Source organism: Megalops cyprinoides, chromosome 20 (genome assembly GCF_013368585.1).
Source record: "Megalops cyprinoides isolate fMegCyp1 chromosome 20, fMegCyp1.pri, whole genome shotgun sequence".
NCBI classification, from domain to species: Eukaryota; Metazoa; Chordata; class Actinopteri; order Elopiformes; family Megalopidae; genus Megalops; species Megalops cyprinoides.
The window spans coordinates 16709243-16729986 of NC_050602.1; the positions used below are offsets into that span (position 1 = coordinate 16709243).

General features: G+C 39.8%; 1 protein-coding gene and 1 long non-coding RNA gene across 2 annotated transcripts in view; both read right to left on the bottom strand.

Annotated features, from left to right (window-relative positions):
- Positions 1 to 1972: 1972 nt before the first annotated feature.
- LOC118795652 (prothymosin alpha-A-like) lies at positions 1973 to 6305 on the bottom strand. The gene is made up of 5 exons (XM_036554288.1): positions 6151 to 6305; positions 3341 to 3409; positions 3001 to 3091; positions 2706 to 2782; positions 1973 to 2594 (listed from the first exon to the last, which is right to left on the bottom strand). Exons 1-5 carry the CDS (start codon positions 6193 to 6195, stop codon positions 2550 to 2552), a joined length of 327 nt encoding a protein of 108 aa, XP_036410181.1. The 5' UTR covers positions 6196 to 6305; the 3' UTR covers positions 1973 to 2549.
- A 4678-nt stretch (positions 6306 to 10983) lies between these two features.
- LOC118796040 overlaps positions 10984 to 20744 on the bottom strand; it is a 39810-nt gene continuing 30049 nt past the window's right edge. The window contains exons 3-4 of the long non-coding RNA XR_005005836.1: positions 11915 to 11993; positions 10984 to 11105 (exon numbers count right to left, since the gene is read on the bottom strand). This is a non-coding gene — a long non-coding RNA (uncharacterized LOC118796040). The remainder of the gene's footprint in view (positions 11106 to 11914; positions 11994 to 20744) is intronic.

The window sequence follows — 20744 nt, forward strand, 5'->3', positions numbered from 1 at the left end:
CCATCTTCCAAAACAGGCCGCCAAACTCAGCAACGGGAGGACGACAGCACTGCATGCTGGATAGTGGTTTGGCTTTGATGTTGCAAGAGATCTATCTTTGTTTTGGATAGACAGTGCGACTGTAACAATTGGGCAGCAGTGGCGGAACCTCCTCTGTTCTTTTTCACCTGGTGCAGTCCTGAAAGATGCAGAGGACCACCAACATTCTCATTTGGAAAGGAGAGCGAGAATTCTGCAACAGACAGGAAGTCCTGGGTCCCAGTTGTGGTGGAAAACAGCTCCAGAAACTGGAACACAAGCACACTCATGTATTCAATAACATTGGCCGTTTCACATTAATCTCACGAAAATATCATGTTTTGCTGTATGAAAAAATGTTGATTTTTTTTAAACCTAGATATGTGGCTACCACCAGAAAGCAGAACAGCAAAACATACCTGAAAACATGTCTGAGCATGACTCTCTAGCCCCCTCTCTCAAAGACAGTGTCATTTATCAACCACATTTGAGAAAACACACATTCAAAATAAATCAGATTCTATAGTGTGACTGAACATTCCTATTTAAGAAAACTACAGCAAAAAGTGTTTTATGGAGGCTGTTTTTTCCCTCAAATGTACAGATGTCCTGTTTGTATTTAATAAGTGAGACTTCCATACTTGTGTTGAATTTAAGATCCGGCCATTATCTTAGTGGCATTTCTCAGAACCGGTTGAGTTAACTTTGATGTTCTTACGTAAGAGGGCACTTTTACTACATGTAATTGTTTTTGTTTTTTTTGAGAGTGAGAAATGCCATCAGACAAGAAAGATCAAAGGTGACAGGCTTAAAACAACTTTACACTAAGAGGATGCTCCATTAAAAGTTTTTGTTACTCAAGTTACTGATATATATCCACAATGGGGTATATTTTTATGTTTGTTTACAATGTAAGCAAGCATTGTGTATGGATGCTGAAAAAGGCTAGGATCTTCCTGCTTGACATGAATGACTGCTGATATTTACAAATCCTGCAATAACACTCCAGAAAAAATTAAAAGTGAAGTAGACCTTCCCGTGTTTGCCGATGAATATGTCTTACAGCAACATAAGAGAAAACCATAATCACAGATCACAATTACAGTGCTCTCCAGTGATACCACATGATCAAAGCTAAATTTTCAACCCTGTCAAAGCCTTGTGGTGTGATCAGGGAAAGCCTTAAGGTGGTGCTGTAACAGCCAAAGTTATAAGAATGTTCAGCACTCAGACCTGGGGATGCAAGAACATAGGTATAACTCATATTTTGTTGAAAGGGGATACAGGGGTGAGTAATGAATTGGGTTGGAGCCAGGCTAATGAAAGTCATTCAACTCCTCCTTAAAACGAGACTATGGAACCAGAACATTACAGCCCTGCAGAGCGTGATAAACAAATTATCTGGCCGATATCTGGCCATTCAGCGGCAGGATGTGCATGTCAGTCATATTCAAGGAAAAAGCTTTTAGGATTAATGTCAATTAAGCTGAATGATCCAGTGGTGGCATCATCAGTCTAGTCTCAAAATAATAAAAAAAAGCTCTTTGCACTGCATGCCAGTATCCCACAAAGCAGAACTTCATGTTCCCCAGCTACCTTTGACCTAATTAAACTGGACGGTGTAATATTGCAGTGAAAATATATTACAAACCACAGTAAGCTGTTCTCTGGGTTAATATTGATATTGAATTTGAAGCAGCATGTAGTGTTTTGACCTACTGGCATGTTTTTTGTGGGAGGGAATAAAATTTGTTTTGTTTTTATGGTTTAAAGACGTCACTGTAATTTGGTAACATTTATCATAAATTTCAACCACCAATCCAGTAATGTTCACTAAGAGTAGAAGGAATATTGATGTTGCGTGACTTGCCATGGATCAGTTCTTCTTCCATTTAAAATTTCATGACATGTCAACAATGTAACATGTATGAACAAGAAAAAAATGGAACTCACAAAATAAAATTCCGGTTTATTGTTTGGACAACAAACTTCACACATACAAACAGGCCACAATAAACAATTTTGTAGACAAAAAAAGAGAAGAAAAAGAAAAAAACCTCCTTTTCTTTGGCCTTGCCATCCCATACAAACCAACTACTTATGGTACAACTAAAGTACATACACAAATTTACTGGAATGCTCTGAATTCAACGGATTTTGATTTTATACATGTTTTCTGTTGAGATAATGTGACATGGTCAAACAAGTAAAATCTATTTTATAGAGAAGCATCAACTTCAAAGCACCGTTTGGTCACCAGAGATCACTGTCAAAAATGGCTGACCTCCTAACAATATGTACAAAAATATAAAATGTAAATAAAAATACAAACAAATTCTCCTTTTAAAGTATTTCATTGAGAAGGTAGAGCCTTGAAGTCTTGTTTGCGTTCTTTAAAAAATTTGCAGTTGGGTGTGTGTACACGGACGTTGAACTCTACTGAATGATGACCACGCGTCCCTCCTCTCCTCAAGGACGAGCTGAGCAGGGGGAGGGTTAGAGGGGGTTTCAGCAGGACGAGGGACGGCCTCTTAATCATCATCGTCGGTTTTCTGCTTCTTAGTTTCAACATCATCCTATGGAGATAAAAAAAAACCGAAAGGATGAGAAAAGGTACTTCAAGTCCACTGCAAGCATCTTTCTTGACGTGCACACTTCCCTCCCAAAAGGTAAAGTCATGGCCATACCTCGTCGTCTTCATCGTCATCCTCAGCGGCCCTTTTTGTGCCCCCCTCAACTTCATCATCATCTTCATCATCATCACCTACAAGTGTGAAGAAAATTTTAATTAGTCTGAGGGCTACACAGACAGTTTCTTTGCACTGCTCCATTCAAAACATGGATGGAGCTACTAGAGAGCATAGCATGTGTATTAAATTAGCCATCGAGTGGCACAATGCGGTAAAATGACACATTTTAGCGTCAGAGGAACAGCTAGATAAGCAAGTGTTGAATTAGTTAAGACGTGGGTCCTCCACCAACCTTCTCCATCATCTTCCTCATCCTCCTCTTCTCCCACTTCGTCATCATCTTCATCATCATCTACTTCTGGCTCTCCGTTCTCCTCATTCTCCTGGGGGTAACAGGAACCATTACCACAGGCTGGGGCAAACACACTCTGCTGACCCTGCAGTGTCCTCCATGCGTTCTGATCTTAGTGCTTAGCGGATATTTCTGCATCCTTATTATAGCCCTTCAACCACAAACATTATGCAAAACCTATGAAGGTGTCAGAATGGAAAGTGTGAATAAAATTAAATGAATGTCTTAAATATCTTTCAGTCATCTTTTAGACAGAAATAAAACCTGGATAGGTACTTACTGCCTTCCCATTAGCTGGTGCATCCTTTCCATTCTCTGTCTCTTCCACAAGTTTCTTCTCCTTCAGATCCTAAAGGGGTACAAAAGACTAATTACTGAAGTGCAATAAGGGTTTCACATACACCATAAATGTAAGACCTTGTGTTATAATCAAGTAGATTAAACCATGATTACTGGTTCTGATTTAAGGTCAAAACTGTTAAATTTGCTTGTAAACGGCAGTGCACCTTCAATTATATTAACTGCGACTTATGTGAGGATTAATCAGTAGTACTTCCATGGATGTGTCAACGCCCCCGTCACCAAAAAAGCATGCTTTCATTTTGCATTTGAAATGCGACACCGCCGTCATGAGCATCCCATTGGCTACCGTTCCATCCTAATTCCCGCCTACTTTAATGGAGCTCAACGTGTTGTAATCTGATACTTTGATGTTGAGGAGACGCTCTGGGTACTGTAGTCCAATCATGGCGCGGGTGTCATATGCATTCTAGTAGACACGCCCGGGGAAAACACTGCAACTCCCAGCGTGCATTGCCCGATTATTTAAACATACCAAATGACTGCCTACTGATGCAGACAACGAGAAAGAGGCTGGCTAATTTTGCTACAGTGAAAGGGGACAATAGCGACATTGGGACAGACACATTTCCCTCTAAAACGGGCATTACAGCTTGCACACTATATTGAAAGCAAAAGCTTTTCAGACACCATGAGGTCCAAAGGATCAGGCACGTTCACCAAATCCCATCTAGCTATTTAGGTCGCACCCAACCCCGTTGGATACACCTTCCTTGGTTAAATACGGTGTCCTTTAATCGGGTAGGCGAGCGATGATGCATACGCAATTCTTTATGTAAAATTTCTATCCAGACCTTATACCTTTCATTCGTATATGCCGAATATGTTTATTAACGAAGCGAATCGTTTCTATTAGTTTATGTAATCTTTAGCCGTTAAGCCGTTTATCGGCAACATCACGCCAGCACCGCCTCCTTAAGTTACACCAACACCATTAGCTACATTTGTAGTGCCGGGTAGCGACATTCTATAAATAGGCTACAACATTGGTATAACCGGCTACCTACACCAGGGGTGCACAGACTCGCTCAAGCTCAGGAAACGAACGTTCTCCGCATCCATTCAATTGGAACAACTCAGTAATAATTATCTACTCGTAATCTGAATTTATGAATAAAAAAATCACGTAAACGTGATCATAGTCACATCGTCCGTTAAACCACGCTTTTGGAGCAGCAAGAACCTGATAAATGAGAAGTGAGTAGGGTTACGCTATCATTCGTGTCTCCGATAAAGAGTCCACCCCCTCGGAAAAAGTAGGCTACGGAGGTACAAGGCACCGAGGAGGCATAAGGACACCGACGATCCAACTCTATTTACTTGAAATTGAGCGAAACTGCCAGTTTAGTCGCATTTTGTAGACTACTGGAAATCAGCTCCAACGACGAAACCTTGTAGACTGGCGGTTCTCACCTACAAGTCGCTTGCTAGCTTAGTCTAACTACCGAAACCCTAAACAAAAGTGCGGCATGAACCATTGCAGTATGCCGCAATTTCGCCCAGAGCCGAATTCCAATTACCACTTTGAGTGAAAAGACCGTCATCAACTGCTTAGGCATCCTTTGTGCGCCCTTTGGATGTCATTTGGAAAGGGGAGGGAAAAGTGAGTCAACAGCGGAACTGGGCAGCTGGAAAAGCTCACCCAAACCTAGCCAGCCCCAAACGCCTGGAGTCGCGCTTCATTCTATCAAGCTAGCTACAGGCAGGTACCGTCTGTGAAGCCACGGAATACAAAACCTATACGGTAGAGGTTAAGAGCAGAATTGCCTACTTGATCCATTCAGCGCATTATATATCCTAAATGTGTCGTATAAAAGCAGACATCGGATTAATATAAATATTTAATAATGCTAATATAAACTGAGTAAAGCACTTCAACCGTTGTGGCAATCTCGGAACTCCGCAATTGAAACGCTAGCGTATTCATCAGCCCACATGAAGCCGGTTATCTTTACGAAGTTTTAATCTCCAAAAGTAACTAGCCCGGCTATATAGCCGACTGTATCATAAATTCTGCATTATAAATGGCCTGCCATTCAAACCCATAACTTGATTTATTTTTATTTCACTGCAGTTTAATTTAATACAATCAGAATATTTATAGATATGACATAACCTCCTCCGTAAACTTCGCTAAACTATTACTGTAAATGTGAATAATTTCAAGATTTACAAGAATAAAACGGAAAAATAATCATTTCCTGACACGAATTCAGGCAACATTTTTAGACGAACATGGTAGCTGTGACAAATTGCTGTGTCCTCTAAATAAAAAAAATACTTGTGGGCTAAGAAGAAAACACAGTGCACCCAGAAAATTAACTTTCACAAACAAGTAAAAAATGTAATATGGTGCTGATGGCCAGTTAACAGCTCCGGTTTACGTTGTTGGTGTTCAAACAGGAACCGACACGCTATAAACAAAGAACCCGCGCAGACTGTTACACTCCTAACAATAAGCTCGGCAATACATTCCTATTTAGAGCGAACGCAAACCGCTCTTTATATCTACATTTACATATATTACAAGTTATTAGAATGATCGCCAGTTTTAAGTCCAGATTGAATCCCCAAATATATAAATCACAATGAAAAATGATTTTGCGCGGGTCTCCTCACCGAATTTCTATAACTAGTAGTTTCAGTTCTAAATCCTATATAAATCAACAAAATGTACTGAATTCTGAAAACTGTACATCCCTACTGTATAGCAAAAGTTTCTCCCCTTACCTTGGTGGAGATCTCCGAACCGGCATCTACTTTTGTGTCTGCCATGTTCTGTCTTAACGTCTGATATCTTATGGAGGGCAGAAAAAATATAATAATAGCAATCCACTTGCAGTAATATTTCGGACACGATTATTCAGTGCCTGTGGCAAATTCACGCGGCGAGAGCCTTTAATATACAGTTATGGGCGGAGATAGGGGCGGTAGGTATAACGTGGTTGGTCAACTATTCCAGAAACGCGTCTCTCTGATTGGCTAGACTGGAACAATGGCTAGTATGTCTAAACCAAGAGGCCACGCCTCCCTGCTAACCTCTGACTCAATCCTGTAGCTACCAGCTAGCGAGCTGCTGTACGGTCTCAGCAATGCTGTGCCGGATTAACCCCCCCATCCCCCCCCCCCTCCTCCGCCTCCCCGTACACAAACCGATGCTTTCTGACAAATACACTTGTCTTTTCTATATACGTCATATCAAAATAAATACTTTTGTTTGGTATGACACCAGCTATTAGTTCGATTTCGGAAATCCTCACACTCCAGCATACAGTTATGCTTGACCGATTTAGCGAGCTACATCCGAAAAGAACTCTAAAAGATGTCAGGCAAACCAGCCACCGAGATATAATTTGTTTAAAACAGGATTTAAGTATTTTTAGCAGCTCGCTACCTAACATTACTTGCACGGACCAGCGTAACCAGGGTTTTGGTTTCAACGCCATATTCGATTAAACCCGAAATGAGAATTTGTTCCGTCCTTGCACTTGACTCGCCGAACTCCGTAAACTTCGGGCTATCTCGCCGTGTTTACTCACACCGTTGGCAAAATACACAGCGACGCGGTAAAATGTGGGCTGAAGATAACCTGCTCTCTGTTTTTGGTTTTCTCGGTATGCGTAAAATACTATGCTATGTGGAACACAGTCTACTCAGCTAATTTGATTTCATGTATATTGTAAAACATTGATCTAATCGTTTACTGATCTAAAACATGGTATTATTCAGAAAGCGCTTATCTCCCAGGCTTGCTGTCTCTGAAACGACTTAGACGGACCGCCCCTCCCCTCTCCCTACCATATCAGATTGAAAAGTCCCGAGTGCAAAACTGTGTGCGCATGCCCCTTATTGTTGTAAACTTCGTGTGTAGCTAGCCGACTGGTTTAATAGATAGATACTAACTGAATGTGGGCGCCTCAAAGACCAACAAAAAGAGAAAAACTGCGAATATGAAACTACTTTTTTGATGTGGTAGTCCCAACTATATTTATTATTAAATTTTTTTTATGACCGTTAGCTAACTAACCACTTAGATTTAGTTTGCTGCAGCCGTCTAGCTATATTTCTATAAGCCTCCGAACCCCCTAGCGGTAGATGCAGTGCCACAACAAAAATGGAAGTGCGACTCGAAGGCCTACGCGACTGTGTAACGTCTGAAAACAAGTTCCGACTCAGCTGTTATTGTCTCGCATATTGAATATAGACTACGTGACCAATTTGATATTAACATGAAATATTCTGGCGCAAACCATAAATATAAAGAAAGGGGACGACGCAACTACACTACCCTACCAACATGGCTAAGCAAGAGACATTTCATATTAATGGTGACAAAAGATGTTCTACAAACCGTCTTTGAGATACTTTGTAGATAACTTCTGTCATTGGACGAAAAACTGGAATTTACGCAGATTTGACGCTTTGCGTACATTGATTGGTTCATATGGAAGTCTATCAATTCAGTTTGTTCGTCACGGTCACAGAGAAAACCTGGAAAGTGGATCATTGTGTGGATCTTTGAAATACAGATTCGTGCGCACATAAATGGCGCCTACTCTAGTCCCCGCTGAAATTAACTAATGGTGCCACATTGCTTAAAGCTATAACCATCAACGATACAAATCTAATACTACAGTCATGGATGTATGTGGAACTTCGATGTCGATCAGGGTACCATTTGAACCATTGTAACGCTTGACCAGAGTTCAAAAGAGGGAGACAGTCCTGTTTATTCCATTGCACACCTGCCTCTTGAGGAAAACTAAAACTGAATGTTTTTGTAATAAACGTGATTAATTGCTGTATACCAGCCTATATGTATAATTACACCCAGGCTTGGTTTTGAATTTAAAAAGTTGTTACAGCATTGATGTTGACCTTATTACTATTGTTTCTGGACAGATGTAATTACATTTGAGACAATTAGTGTAATAATGAACAATTGTATAATTACAACTTGCAGTGTTTTAATTTTGGACTAAAGCACTGCTGTAATTTTATTTATATATGAAGTTATTTCAGGTCCATTTATGGGGCCCCACATGAATGTGTCAGCACAATACTCCCTCAAAACAAAGCAGGACGAAGGGTGTTCCATTTCATGTTGTTTTCACCTCTATCAATAATCTTTATTTAACAGGTCCATAACCATATTTCTTTGTTAAACGGCTAATACTATAAAGAGTCAAATGAAATAATTCATTTAATCCTCAATTTTACTTATTTTTGTTGTATACTGTAATGGACCAAGTTTGACTGTTGTATCCCAATGTAACATAAACATCAACACAAGTATACTTGTAAACGTTTCTGAAAAAAGTAGTGTATATATATATATACACACACACACACACACACTACTTCACTACAGCACTACTTCATTCCATTAAAACAAATATGCTAATATCTGAGGAAGCATTCTTTCCATATACTTTCACACTCAATTACGCATAGGCCTACATATAGCATGCATACTGAGCACACATACACCAAACTGCAACTATTAGGCCAAACAAGCGTGCTCACAGCAAGTTACTCAGTAGAATGGCCTTGTTTTTTGTTGTGTATAATTTGCTGAAATCCAATATTAATAATCTAAATACAAATCTCACAAAGCAGGAAGTCTGAGAAGTTCAGATGTTTGAACAGAATACATCATAGTTGCTCCTTCTAGCCCTTACTCAAAGGCTTTGTGGTAGCATTAGCTTGCAGATCATGAGATCAACCACCAACTTAATTCTGATGTGTTTGACCTCATTCACACAGAAAAGAATCCAGTATAAGACTGAAATCTTTAAGTTTGCTTTTCACATTCAGGTGGGGGGTGGAAAGAATGACAGAGGCATGTGTACAAGATTAGAGTTGTAATGGATGACACAAGGCTTTTCTTAGCAAGGCATCATCATGCTGATGCTTTTTCTTCTTAAATCAACAGGTAATTTGTCTTAGACTTGCAAAGTTCATCACTGTGAATGGAGAAAATGGAACCAAAATGTGTGTATTTATGTAAAGTAATTGGGTGACCTTAAGGGAAGCAAAATGTGTGTTACATCATTATTCCTTTTGAAATTAGATGACATACGTAACAGAACTTTTACACTGCTTGTCTAGCTGATGCCCTTGTCCAGGCCTTACATATAATATAATTTACATACAACTTCTATATAATTTCATACAGCTGGATATTTTGCTGAATTACATACATCTTGCTCAAAGGTGCAGGTGTGATTTTCTGTCATTATCTGGATATTTCCAAATATACTTAAAACCGATAAGATTTGAACATTCTTATTGTTCAGTGTTGGGTTATGATAGCTAGTATGACTGTACTGCTTGCGAGTCATGTAAAACTAAAAATAAAAACAGGCATGTTACTCATTTGAAGTCAAAACCCAGGTGAGGTCTCGATATAATGCATAGTAGCTAGTTAAGTAGCTAGTTAAAGCAAATGACACTGCAAACTATTGATGAGTGAGCCTTCATACATATGAACCTGTCAACCCAATCTCTGTGTGAAAACCATAACCTGCTTAATGACCAACTTCTTTATACACTGCATTTCTGTAGATAGCTAGCTTACTTAAGTCATCTCTTTGTTGTTGTTTACTCAGTTGTTATTGCTATTCTTTATACTGAACATATTTAATTTTTAAAAATTAATGTAATTATAATGTCAAGTGTATACTTTTACACACAAGCAATTTCAGTCATACTTCTTATAAAACATGAATTTTATGTTCATACACCTTACTGAATTCCAGTAGCATGTATATATTTCTATATATTCTGTCTTTCATTTTCAGGAAAAAAAAAAAAAACATTAAATGTATATTTTTTGATGTGGCAAAAATTGCATAAGTCAAATAAAGGTGTTATTTCCTGCTGACTAAGTCTGTTTCAAATCTCATTTTGACAGCTGGGGATGAGTAGGACATCTTTACATAATGTAACCTATTCTGTAAAGCAAAACTCCAGCTGAGAAATAAATTATACTATATTTAGTACTTCATAGTAGAAAATCTGTTTTGCCCAGTATCCACAAAGCAGAATGGTGGAAAACATACTACAGCACAATGGTCATCACACAACCATTTATTATGAATTATGATCTGTTAAGGTGTCCATTAATGAAATAGGCTACAGTATACACCATGTAACACATTTTGTTTATATAAAACTGTAGCATACAATAAAGCTTTGAGTTACAACAAGCTACAAAGGTAATAATTGTAATGAACAATTTACTTCCTTACTTTGATCAATGGTTTACATTTACATTTATTCATTTAGCAGACGCTTTTATCCAAAGCGAATTACATAGGTTACAGTTCTTTACAATGTTATCCATTTATACAGCCGGATATTTACTGAGGCAACTGTGGGTTAAGTACCTTGCCCAAGGGTACAGCAGCAGTGTCCCAGCGGGGATTGAACCGGCAACCTTTCGGTTACGAGTCATGCTCCTTAACCACTATGCTACACTGCCGCCCAGGTTTAGAATATGACATACATTTTGATTGGCTATGGCCCTTTAGAAGGGTAACCATTTCTGTTCATAATCTCTTGGCCTTGTTACTTTTACTGTTAGTATATGAAAATGGGAAGTGCAGTCCATCTCAAGCTGTCGAGGGCCTTGAAGACGTTCCCAATCTGACAGAATGTTGAGTTCTGCCCTCATAACCCAGCTGCAGTAGGAAAGAGTTATCAGTAGGTTGGAGTTGTATTTCATGAGCTCTGTGTCAAGAAAACATACTAATGTTTCAGATATATTTGATTTTTGGTACTGATCACACCAATTAACAAAATCATGTAGCATAGAACCATAATGGATTTCATCATTATATAGAAGATGAATGTGTGCTTGGTAATAATTTTAAAATATCCTCATCAACACCTCTCCTGGGCGTTATGAGAAACTGCAGGGGGAGAATGAGAGGAATATAATTTCATGATTTCCTCTCCAGATTTAATGACAAGAGATGCAAGTGAAGCCGAATGAGATTTATCTCATTTAGATACAACAAAGTTTTCAGAATAGCTGCAGTAACAAAATTATCCTTCCTCTTGAAATCAGACTGTTACAAAAATCAGTGATTTCAAATGAACCACAGTTTGGGTATAGAAAAGCTTATGTGTCATTGCTTCTCAAGTCTTTGAGCCATCATTGAAGACATTAAATAAATGGGTTATTCAGGATTTCCGACAGCTGCTGTATTTGAGAAAACTGCCTATATAACAATAGTGTTCCAATGTTGGAGCAAGGCATCTGATTTCTTTATAAGAATAACTGAGATAAACTGTATGACAGATATGCTCCATATGCAGCATCAGATGCTGAGACTCTCTCCAGTTCTTTGCACATTTGCTGCATATTTAATGGAAAAAAGGGCAGAACATTAACTTGAGAGAATGGGAACATCTACCAGTTGTATTGGGTTTTATTGTTAGGTAAAACACTTGCACAATAGACCAGAGCTCAATGACACATGTTCACCTGTGGGAGATGTCTGCTGTCATTTTCCAGAGTCTCGTTCGGGTAATGGAACGTGATGCCAGACATTTGAACTTCAAGACTGTAGGTGGGAGACAAAATAATAGAAACAGCAAAAAATATATGAATATGTATAACCTAATAAGGAGTTGGGCTACCCTTTGCCTTCAGAAAATCTTCTTGGAGTGCTGTTTAACACATTTTGAATGGTTTCTAGTTAGAATAGACTGTTCTTCAAGAGGGGATGCCTCCAGTTCTTTGAGAGATGAAGGAGTTGGAAATCTACTCCAATGATTCAAAGGTTCAATGATGTTTAGATCTGGGGGTTGGGGGGGCCATGGAAGGTGTTTAACTTCATCCTGGTGTTCATGAAACTGCTCACGACTCCATTTAGCAGTGTGTATTGTGGTGTTATTATCCTGGAATATAGGAACATCTTGAAGAGGCAATTTTGGCACCATAGGGTACAGATGTTTGCCAAATATGGCTTCCTATTCCTCAGACATAATTCTAACCTCCAGAAAAATAATTACCAATAGCCAATGACTCCCATGAATTGCTGCCCATACCATAACAGATCCACTAACAGCTAGGAACAGGCAGTGCGGGTTTAAGGCTTCCTCTGGCTTTCTCCAAACATAAACCCATCCAGGAACAACACATCAGACCATATTACCTAATGCCACTGCTCAGAAGTCCAGGTTTTGTTCTCATTACACTAGGTTATATGTTGTTATGTATTGGCCTTGGTTACAAATGGTTTCCTTTCCTCCTCCTGACTCTTCTTCACTCCCCACTCCCCTTTTCAGTATGTGAAACTAGAAGTGTGAGGCTCACAATGTACCCGTTTCTGAGACTGGGTCACAGAGATGTACATCCAGTTCTGTGGTCATTTTTGAGGCAGTTGTTGTATGGTTTTTAGCAACTACCCTCTTAAGTGCTTGACTATACCTGTTGGTGAGATTTATCTTGCATCCACTGTTCCTCATTCCTGATGCAGCTCTTCCTTGTTTGACATATGCTGTCATATTTCCATACATGAAGCGCCAGCAATTTCAACACCAACTATCTGACCTTCAAAACCTGTTAGACCTCTCATATTACTTTAGGAACTCACATATTTATATGTTCATTTTAAAATGTCTTTCACAGCAGAAACACATTGACAATTAAATTTAACATTAATATGAAACACATGTATACACTTTATAATTGCAATTTAGTTCATTCAAAATACAAGTCCTTTTCATTTGGTGTTTCCATTATTTTCTCTGCCTCATGATTTGTATTTCCACTGTGATCAGCATGTATTAACCTACTGTGCAATATTTCAATAGCATAGTACCTTGGTATGCAATAAAGAGTGCGCATGTTCCGAATTTCTCATTCTTTTTCCTTCCCGTTCAGGATATTCTGTATGTAAGGAGAGGAGTCTTTGAAGACGCTTCCTTGTGAGGAGGTGTTAAAAAGCCCTGCATGTGGTGACCTGTCTCAGAGCTGGTGGTGGAGGGTGCACTGCACTGAGAGCAGTTCCTCTAGATATTCTGCAGCGTGCAGTGCGTCAGGTCACGCCTGAAGATTGCTCCTCTTCCCGCCTCATTGGCTGATATGTCTGTTGGCTCTGTTACGACCCCGTCTAGGGTGGGGTGAACATAAACTCCCTTGGCTGTGTAAACAGGTCCCACTTCACCTGTGCCGCCCGAATGGCAGGATCGTGGTGCCCCAGCATCCGCAGTATCTCGCTAGGTCTGCCTGCCCCACGTAAACTCCCAGAATCCACCACACTGTGCCCTTTATGCACTGTTATTGAGGCCTTATTCCAGTCTGTCCGCTCATCTTTCTGTCAACATCTCCCTTTGCTTTAAAGTGTTATTAAAGCACATTTATTTTAACACTAAAAAAAATTAGTCATCCACTATAATGAAATGGTTTCAAAACATTTTTGGGGTGGACTGTTTGTACATTACGGGAAACCTTTACATAACAGCACTGTTTAATTTAACACTAATTTTAGAGAATGTTAAGCCTCGCCACATCATGAGATACATTTCCATTCATAGATTTCCGTTCATACATATTTACACAATGAACTCTGTTATGTGTATCAGCACCCAAGTAATTGAGTTCATTTTTTTTACTCATTACCATAATTATGAACAGGCCACAGTCTGAGAACTGCTGGTATAAAGGCAGTCTAGTGTACAATACATGACTACCGCAGAACAGATACTTGATGGAGTGTTAGCCTAAGAAGCATCAGCCTACATGAATTTTGACATAGCATGTCACTGATCAGAAAGCTCTGCCAACAGAGATATAATCCAGCAGCAACCTTAACCTTGTTTCCCTTGATTACTGTGTATTATGCTCTGCATCATACAGGGGTGCTGCCGGACAGGGCTGTATTGCACACTGCTGTGCCCCGTGGGCTCATTTTAAGAATGGAAAAAGTATGGTTCCCTCTGTCAAAGCATGCAGCAGCTTCATATGCCTACAGGTGCACAAGCCAAGCATACTCCGAGGTTCGAACACCAAGGGAAGAAGCAACAAAATCCAATAAGAACCCAGTAAACTCAACGCCCGTCTCAGTGAAAGCTTGACAAGACAAAAAAGCAAAGGAGGAATGGAGCACATGCAGTTTCCAATGTGAAACACAGCATAAAAAAAAAGATGCTGAAAAGGATCAATGCTCAGAGGGTATCCCAGAAACTGTCCTTGAAAGATTCCAGCAGGCTCATGGAGAGCTAGTCTGAGCCTGAGCATTGGAGCCAGCTGGAGACAAAAGCTTTGGACGGATTCTTGTCCAGCGCAGCCTTAGACAAGGTGGCAGCTACAACAGGCCAGCTGTAAGGAGAATCCATAGCTCATATTGCTACTGCACTCATTTATCAGCCTTGGAGTTGCCAGAAAGTTCAGGTTTATCATGCATAGGCCGTGGAGTAGCAGTGTAGCATAGTGCCACGGAGCAGGCCTCGTAACCAAAAGGTCACTGGTTCAATTCCCCTGCTGGAGCGCTGCTGCTGTACCCTTGGGTGAGGTACTTAACCCAGGACTGCCTCAGTTAATATCCAGGTGTATAAAAACAGATAACACGTAAAAATGTTAACTTACGTAAGTCGCTCTGGATAAGACCGTCTGCTAAATGACAATAATGTAATGTAACAGGCCACTGGTGTGCCAGTCTGCACCAGCCTAAGACACTTCAGTCTGTTTTCTGTGTCAATGCTGGAGAGACAGAGGTCCTGTGATCGGCACAGATCAGCTAGTGGTCGAAGTAAATTGGCAACCTCAGTTCCCACTGACACAGGAGCTCTGACTCAGTGTACACGCTCTCTGTTAAAGTGTTATCTGAGGCACGGACCAAAGGGTGGGATCATCTGAGACTGGTGCCTGCAGCCCCGAGACTGGAGCTCCCCATTGTCCCACCTCTGCGCTGGCAGCATCGAGCCTGAACTTGGAAAGCATAGGGGATATGTCTCATTGTCTGGCAAATCGTGCTGTTGGCTTCATGTCAATAGCAGCAGAGTTCATAATTTGTTGGTGTTGGTGTAGAGTGGTAAACATTGTACATTTGCACCAAATAAATTGAACAAAGTGGACATGACACGAGTATCAACATTGCTGCCCAACTGTCTGGCAGAAATTTCAGCTGAGCATAACGGTGTTTATCAACACTGCTGAAATGTTTTGTTTGAGAAGTGAGTTTTATTCAAACATGTTGATGCTGCTCATTAGCTTAACCATTTAAACGAATGAAATGAAGGTCCAAATGAAAGCTTTCGCTGGAGCCAGCGCTGTGCTTGCTTGATCTGTAAACCCTTCAAAAGCTTGGCTCAACCGTAATCTTACGGCACATTAAGCCTATGAACACCAAACTCAACATATTACAGAAAGACAGACGAAAAGGCTTGTAGCCGGTTCAACTGAGCATTCTAAAATTTTCAGACTGAATGGTAAAAATAATTGCAAATTGCTCATATGTCAAACATATACCAAACTCGGCCTGTTTTCACTGAGAGTCCTTCACCTGGGAACATACAACCTTGATGTCTATGTCCTGCTCATTGCTGAGATCCAGCAGTCCAGTGTGGTAAGCTGTGTCATGTCATGGGGTCAAGACAAAGTAGCCAACATTAGCTCCTGTAAAATGCATTACATACAAAAAGGCATGAAATGTGTCTTCATTAACAATTAATTAATTAAATGTTTCGTACTACTGTAAATATGTTCAGTTAGCATATTAGATGGGTTCTCATGAAAAACGTGACTGATTTCAATATGTCTTTAATTTCAATATTAAGCCGTAAAAGATCAAATAGAGAGCTACCTTTGCTTCAGTAAACTCATACGTCCATATGACTAACAGTCCCCTTATTTGACACTCTTCTGCTGGAGGCCTTCTGATTCTCCCAAACAAACTGGTAAGTTTTTGGGGTACTCAAAGAATACAACAGCTGAACAGTCACCTTCATTACTTTACGCTACATGGCTTATACGATTCACAAGATACATTTAAAACCACAGCAAGGATAAAAGTCACAAAGTACAGTTTCACTCTTTGCTGAAAAAAAACATCACCCTATTACCACAAATGGAATATCATTCCAAAGGTATGACAGAACTCTCATATAACTAATTTTTCACATTTTGGTGCATATGTGGTATAATAATATAGCAAATATTAAAACACATAGCACATTACATTATTGCCATTTAGCAGATGCTCTTATCCAGAGCAACTTCCATAGGTTACAGTTTTTACATGTTGTCCACTTTTACAGCTAGATATTTACTGAAGTAATTTTGAGTTAAGTACTTTGTCTGAGGGTACAGCAGCAGTGCCCCAGTGGGGAATTGAACCAGCAACCTTTCGGTTATGAGCCTTGCTCCTTACCACTACACTACATTGCCATAGCACATAAAGAATTAGTGAATTAAATGATTCACACACATCTCATTTGCCCCTCCCCCCCCCACCAATAGTTACACAACATTTTATGATGGCTATATAGCCTATGAATTCAAACCGAACTGCATTTGTCTGACTTTTGGCATGATTTGTTTGTATGATTAATGCAGTGAAGCACCCCCGGTGTACAGTGGAGCAACAACAGTCAATAGTCAATTCACTACCCATGTCACAGACAAACCTGTGGTGTGACCCAAAGGGCTACATTTGGTTGTTTCCTTCTGTTCTTGTAAATAAATAAGTGAATGAGAGAAAATGTCAATAGACAAACGGCTGCTTAATATGTGTCTGTGTCTCCTTTTTTCCTTGTGTCTTTCTTTTCCTCTCTCTCCAACAACATGTCATACTCTCTCCCTCTAGTGGGGCACTAGGAATATAGCAATTTTCTCTGAAAGGCTTGGGGCTTTTCTGTCACTTGAATGATTTGATACTGAAAGCTGAGTTATCAAAGGTGTGTGGCAATTTTAAAGTATATCACACTATAAATTGATGCTATTAATTATCAGAACAATAGCTGGGTATATACTGAGTTTGGACAGAATACCTTCCAGCCATTTTCAAGACATGTTCCACACCTTCTTGTGATGATATGGTGCAATGTGTTTTACAAATGCAAAGAAAAATCAGTGAAGACACAGTGTATAGTTACTTTAATCACTCTAATGATTATGATGATCTAATGATCTTGTGAAAATTACACACTTGAATACACTATGTAATTAGGATGCTCTCATTCCAACACACAAATTTATGGCATATGACTGCACAGCTGACAAGAAAAAGAAGAAACTTTTTTTAAGCAAATAAAACCATTTTTAAAAAGTACTAATATGAGTACATTTGTGAGTATATTAATACTAATGTGAGTCACCCCACAAAATGGACTTTACTGTCACACTGAAGTAGACTCCAGAAGAAGTGGGAGGTCTGTCCTTGCGGCATGCCACAAGTATCCTGCTGGTCCTTCATGCCTTCAACACTGGGGCAAAAACCACATCAGACTTCCTTTTACTGCAGTGATTTTATTGTGCCCCCCCCCCCCCGCCCACTCCCCATTCTGAGTTAGCCCAACTTCTATTTAAAAATATAGGCTTTCCAGTGATGACGTCACAGTTTCCATGCCCTCTGTTTTCCACAGCATGAAATGAAATCACTACATTTTGACTCTGTCATTTCGTGGCTCTCGGCAATTACTGATGTATCCGATTGTGATTGCAGCCAACAAGACCGGCGAGAGAGAGAGAGAAAAAAAACGGATTCGTTTCAAAAGTGCGGCATCAAAATTTCATACAGTCCATATTCTTATCACTTCAAGTGAATAATTTAGCACTGATTTAAAATGTTAATGAATGTCTCGTATTTGCTGAAGTTGCATGGTTGGAGCCGCCAATTACTTTTTTAAACGACACATCCAGTGAACACTAACACATTAAGCTGGCTGCGCAAACTTACAGACACAGAAATGCTTTTGTCACCATTGAGCTGAGTGTTTTCAATCTGTAAAATCCATCGCAGTTAATATCCATAAACAAAACAGCTAAAATATACAAATATGTTCTGTGCTGTGTTCCTCTTTCACACAGTAACTATTCAGCAATGACTAGGAAATGATTAGCCAGGGCTAACAAAATGTATATTCCCCATAAGATGCATAAATCTGTTTTGGGTTTATGACAATCACATGGGGCCCATCAGGAAGTGACAGGAAGTACAGTGGTTTGATTTACCAAAACTTTGCTATGACTGCAGGAGGAAAAGTGCCATATTCATAATGATAGATTTAAAGAAAATGTTCCGGGTTGGAGTACAAGACTACCTCATCTCCCTCTCTCTGAAGAACGGTCGTTAGTCAGTGCGTCAATTAGAGCTATTCATTTGGTGTGCATTGTTCTGACATTGCCGATTCAAGCCTGCTCCCTCTCCAACACTGTGCTCTTTGTTTACTATTGTAATTGGAAACACTGGAATAATGTTTTTGGAGGGGGGAACGTAACCATCACCCCCCTCCTCCCCCAGCACACACACACACGCAGACACACACACAGGCACACACACACACACCCACAGTGTCTCATACACACAGTCTCTCTCTCTCTCTCTCTCTCCCTCTCTCTCCCTCTCTCACACACACACACACACACAGGCACACACACACACACACACACACACCCTCCCATTAAGGTGCACATTGCCTCCATGCGCATGATTTCACCAGAGATTAATTAAGTTTTGTGAGGAAACGCACAAGATGGTGTGCCCAAACTCCTTGGATGAAATCTGCTTTAGTGTTTCACCATTCTGTGAATATCCCCATGGCTTCGTCAAACACAGCGCAACTGAAAAAGGGTAGCAGTGTTGGGGTGGATTTGATGGGTAGACTGCAGTGACATAGGGTTTGAGGGCTATACAGAAAACTTTCTGCATTTCAAATGATCAAGATCCAGTTTGTCATCACATTTCAGAAGCCATGCTCCCTTCGCAAAGGTTTTTCCATTCATGTTTTGTTCTGCTGATAAGATGTGTCAAACCTCACATACATACCAGAAAAATATAGATTGTAAAGTTACAACATTCACAGAAACACAGAATTTAAGATGTTTGAAGTGCTGCCATGTCCAAATGACATACATAATACTTTCAAATGCAAAACAAATGACCATAACTGATATTTAATGAGATCATTTTTAAGTTTATGTAAGGACTTACATTGAAAGGAATATCTTTTCAGATCTGCTCATGAGAATGCATGCATTGAGCTACTACGTCACAGGAGAAGTTCCCTCCCTGTGATTGGCTAGCAGTTACCCTAATGCCGTAATTACACGGCTGATTAAGAAATAAGCTCGCTCGGCAGGGAGCTAAAATATAGCTTTCATTCATTTGTTTCTACTTTTCTAATTATAACCACCTTACTGAAAACAAATCTCAATTTAGTTTGTGTGTGTGTGCGAGTGTGTGCATGCATATATTTATATATACAGACACATATTGTCATACATATTTAATTATACCTCTGATTAAATATGACAACAGTATCATCATAGATTTACAAAACACTAACTTACAGGGGTAGGAATAAATGTGACCTTCTTGTTTTCTGAAAAAAGTATTATTTGAGAAGCAGTAAATTGGTAAATTATAAGTAAATTAAAAGCATGCTTACAGTGTAACATTAAAAAATAAACAGTAATACACCATCAGTGTTTTCTGTAATGTATTTTTGTTTCTATTTAATCTGGGGTATAAATAAATATGGAGGGCACCGTATATACACATATACATGTGCAAATTTCGATTTGTTTACACACGTACACACACACACGCACGCACACACACACACACACACACGTGCGCACACACACACATAAAGACTAGACGAAAGGCTCTGGCTTTTGATGGAAGGGCTGTGCATAATATCTTTGTGTGGAAAGAATCAAGCTCTGTGTGGGCAGGGGCAAGATGCCAGGCCAAATGGAGCTTAGCTGGCAAGTAACCACACACACACACACACACACACACACACACACCCTGCAGTTCATAGTGTCAGGCTGGGAGTATTTCTGTGTGGGGTGCGCTTTCTCTCAGTCTCAAACATGCCTGCATATTATGGGCTTGTTTTGTCATCCCGAGCAGCTTGTGTTGCTTGGCAGGCCTGGCAAAGCTACTGTAGCTGAGACAAACAATAAACAGGCCCCGGAGAGCAACACTGAGCCCTTCAGCAGAACCCACCCTGGAAAACACATCAACCTCCAATATAAATGCTGCTTCTAAAAGTATGTTGCATGCTTTTTTTTTTTTTCAACGTGAAGAAAAGCTGATATTCACTGGTTTTCATGCTTGCATTCCCTTGCAATAATAAAGTCA